The 3580-nt window shown below is 26.4% G+C and overlaps 1 protein-coding gene across 1 annotated transcript; it reads left to right on the top strand.

Moving 5' to 3' along the window:
• The first annotated feature begins 2253 nt into the window (after positions 1-2253).
• On the top strand, positions 2254-3057 carry LOC145841911 (G patch domain-containing protein 11-like). The gene is made up of 2 exons (XM_082949215.1): positions 2254-2589; positions 2731-3057. The coding sequence occupies exons 1-2, from the start codon at positions 2254-2256 to the stop codon at positions 3055-3057; spliced, it is 663 nt and encodes a 220-aa protein (XP_082805341.1).
• The last annotated feature ends 523 nt before the right edge of the window (positions 3058-3580 follow it).

Below are 3580 nucleotides of genomic sequence, written 5' to 3'. Positions count from 1 at the left end.
CTCGTGCAAAAGTGTCCCTTCGTGCAAAAAAGACGCTCGTGCAAAAAATTCGGCGTGCAAAAGTGTCCCCTCGTGCAAAAGTGACGCTTTTGCAAAAGTGACAACCACCCGTATTAAACATTAGATCGAAACAAGCTCTGCAGTCTGCACACAGCACCTAATAAATTAAAGTTTTCATAGTTATTAAATTCCCTAACTTGAAAAAACAAAAGTTGAATAATTTTTACAGTTATTCTTTTAGCTATGGAATTGTCAAATTACATTTCTATATTTGAAAAAATTATTTTTTTTTTAATAGTAATTTATGTAATAAATATATTAATCTTATATATTAATAAATATACATGAGTTATCTCAATTTTTAAGCAAGTTAATTATAACAGCTTTTAATTTTAATTTAAAATTTTAAGTAGATTGTTTTCAAAACCAAGTAAAGTTACATAACTTAAATGTAGTAAAACTGTTTTAGCTGTTTGTTTAAAAACATTATTCAAAAATGATAATTTTAAGTTAATAGCAGTAATTTTCAGTGTATAGATAGACTGTAAAAAAGTATTACTTAACTTTAAGCTTCATTTAATTGTTTATCTTCTAACATACTTATAAAAATCACACTTTTAATTTGTTTAAATTGTTGTACTAATAGTTCAATTTTTTTTAACAACATAATGAAACATAAAAAAACACTGTACTCTTTTAGTTATCTAGTTTTTAAATATCTAATTTGACTTCATAGTAATGTATCAGAATTATTTGAACTTCCTCTTTTCAATGTAGCAGGTAAATCTTGTATGAAGCTCGTAAGCTTTGAACCCTAAACATATTATCTACTAAAAAAGTTAAACTATTTTATAACGATTTATAACTACAGATTAGTATAGCTTTGGCACACATTCTAGATACTTTGTTCACCCAGGAAAGTTTAAATTTAGATAACCCAGATCAGTGGCATCAATGATTAGATAGCACCAACATAACTGAGCAAGCAATTAAAAGAGTAGTAGTTAATTTTTCAGAATTTTAAAAGTAAGCAAGAGTAAAAATTTTGATGAAAAGAAAAAAATTGTTCTTCAAAAGTATAAATTTTAGTATATCAATAAATTAAATTGTTAGAAAACAAATGTGCTTTTAACACAATTATAATTATTCATTGAAATTGTAACATATTTCTAAAACACTGGAACAAGTTTTGGAAGCCATGCACATTTTTTTTAAATTTTTGGTCACCTTTTATGTGTTATATACAAGCTCAAAAATTATACTTTTAGTAGTATTAACATGAAAATATTAAAAGTAAACAACCAAAGAATAGTACTTAAGTAAATTAAGAAATCTAGTAGATATATGATACACAGTTAATAAATTAATAGACAAATAAAAATGTTATGTAATAGATAATCTAATGCTTACATTTGTTTAAAACATGCTATATAACATTTTTCCACATATGATTAATGTTTTTTATATGAATGTTATTTATGCTTTGAAAAGATTTTGTATATAAATTAAAAAAATATACATTTTAATTTTTTTAAAATAATTTAAGTTTATAAAAAACTTGAAAACATTTATAAAAAAGTTTGTGTTCATTATAATACATGTTTTTTTTGTTTGTTTATTTTTGAAACAAATTTTTAATCTTTTATGAAATTTCATATTCTAAATTTAACATGTATTTACAAATCATAGCTTTTAAAATATAGAAGCGTGTACTCATACAATATCACATTTAAAAGGAATTAATATAAATTTCAGAAAATTAACTTATAGTTAGTTATGTCAAATGAGGAAGATGATTGCATGCGTTCCTCATACTTACATCTTCAAGAAAATATAAATACTAGTAAAAGATGGAACCACAGTCTTTACTCTAAAGAAAGGGAGGAAATTGATGATAAAGTTGATAAAAACAATGAAACTGTTGAAACACTTAAGGCCGTTAAACATACCTCTTTTGTAAGTTTTAAAGTAAACACCAGTTTCAAAACTTTGAAAAATTTGTGTAATCAGATTTTTAACACAGAAGACGAAAATGTACTAAATAATAATCTTAACCCTGTTGAAAAAATAAAATTTACTGATGATTCATTTAATGATAAAAACCCTGAAAAAGTTGTAAGTGCTATAAAATCTAAAAAATTAAAAGATTTCGGAAAAAGGAAAAAATTTAACACCTTACAAAAAGAAACAAGAGAAAAGGGATTAAAACAAAGAATTTCTTATGACAATCCTGGTTTCAAGATAATGGTAAAAATGGGTTACATCAAAGGCCAAAGTCTGGGTAAAACAAACTCTGGAAGAACTGAGCAAGTGCCAATAGTTTTAAAATCAAACCTAAGAGGTCTAGGCAAGAGAGTACTTAAAAAACACAAGAAGAGCCGTAAAAAGAAAAATCAGACTGCACTGAAACCCAATAAAAATGTTGGTAGCTCAGAGCAATTGCGCTTCAGAAGGGAAAACAAATCAAACAATAAAAGAGAACTTGATTTAAAATTCAACAGAGGAGGACGTATTAAAACGGCCCCTCTAAAGATAAGTGATAAGTTCAAAAATACACCTCAACTCACTGCACTGAAACCTAATAAAAAGGTTGGTAACTCAGATGAATTGCACTTAAGAATGGAAAGTGTATTTCATCTAAAACCCAACAGAGAAGGACTTATTAAAACGGCATCTATGAAGAAAAGTGATAAGTTTAAAAATTAACCTCAAGTCACTGCAATGAAACAGAAAGTAGGCAGCTCAGCAGAATTTCGTTCCAGAATGCAAAACAAATACAAGGACAGGGGCGTTTGTGAAGGCTTGCTAAGAAACCAAGTCGTATGCCATCATCTTGATACAAAAACTAATTTGAAAGTTCCATTGCTTCATTTCTACTGGCCTGAAGGCTTTGTGAGATCTCCAGAAAAGGTAGAGGAAAGAGAATACCTGAGTGATGTGGAAAAACTCAAATCTTTGACTGGTTATTTACGCGAAAAACACTTGTACTGCACGTGGTGTGCAATGTCTTTTGAAACTCCCACTATTTTAAATTGTAAATGTCCTCACAAACTTTAGTTAACCTATTTGTAGTAACAGACTTTTAAAAATTGTTAGTCAGATAACTAGTTTTTTAATTAAAGTTTAACTAAAATTGTGTCTATGATTTTGCAAGTACATTACAAGATATCTATAATTTATTATAATCTATGCTTTAGATTTATGATATTATTTTTGAATTTACTTGAAAAACTCTGATAAGTTGTTAATCAAAACTAGGAATCAAAACTAAATATAATTTTAAAGTTCACCTGAATTAAAGAAATTGTTATTTTTTGTTAACCAACAATGTGAAGTTTTTTTAAGATAAAAAAATTTAAATAATTCTGTTGAGAAAAATACAGGTAATATTTTTCAATTAATTTAATAAGTATTTTATTTAAAATATGCTTAACTGAGGCATTTTAAAATATAGTTGTTCATTTAAAGACTAACATTTTAAACAGTTATAATTATGACAATGCTAAGTAAAGAAAAAAACAATATGTTTATAACTAATGGAGTGTCTATTAGGTTCGTTATTGATACTGTGTTAGTAAAA

This window comes from Thalia democratica, chromosome 1 (genome assembly GCF_965202585.1).
Source record: "Thalia democratica chromosome 1, ktThaDemo2.hap1.1, whole genome shotgun sequence".
NCBI lineage: Eukaryota > Metazoa > Chordata > Thaliacea > Salpida > Salpidae > Thalia > Thalia democratica.
The sequence above is the reverse complement of the archived record's forward strand: the minus strand, read 5'-3'. Positions and strand labels throughout refer to the sequence as shown.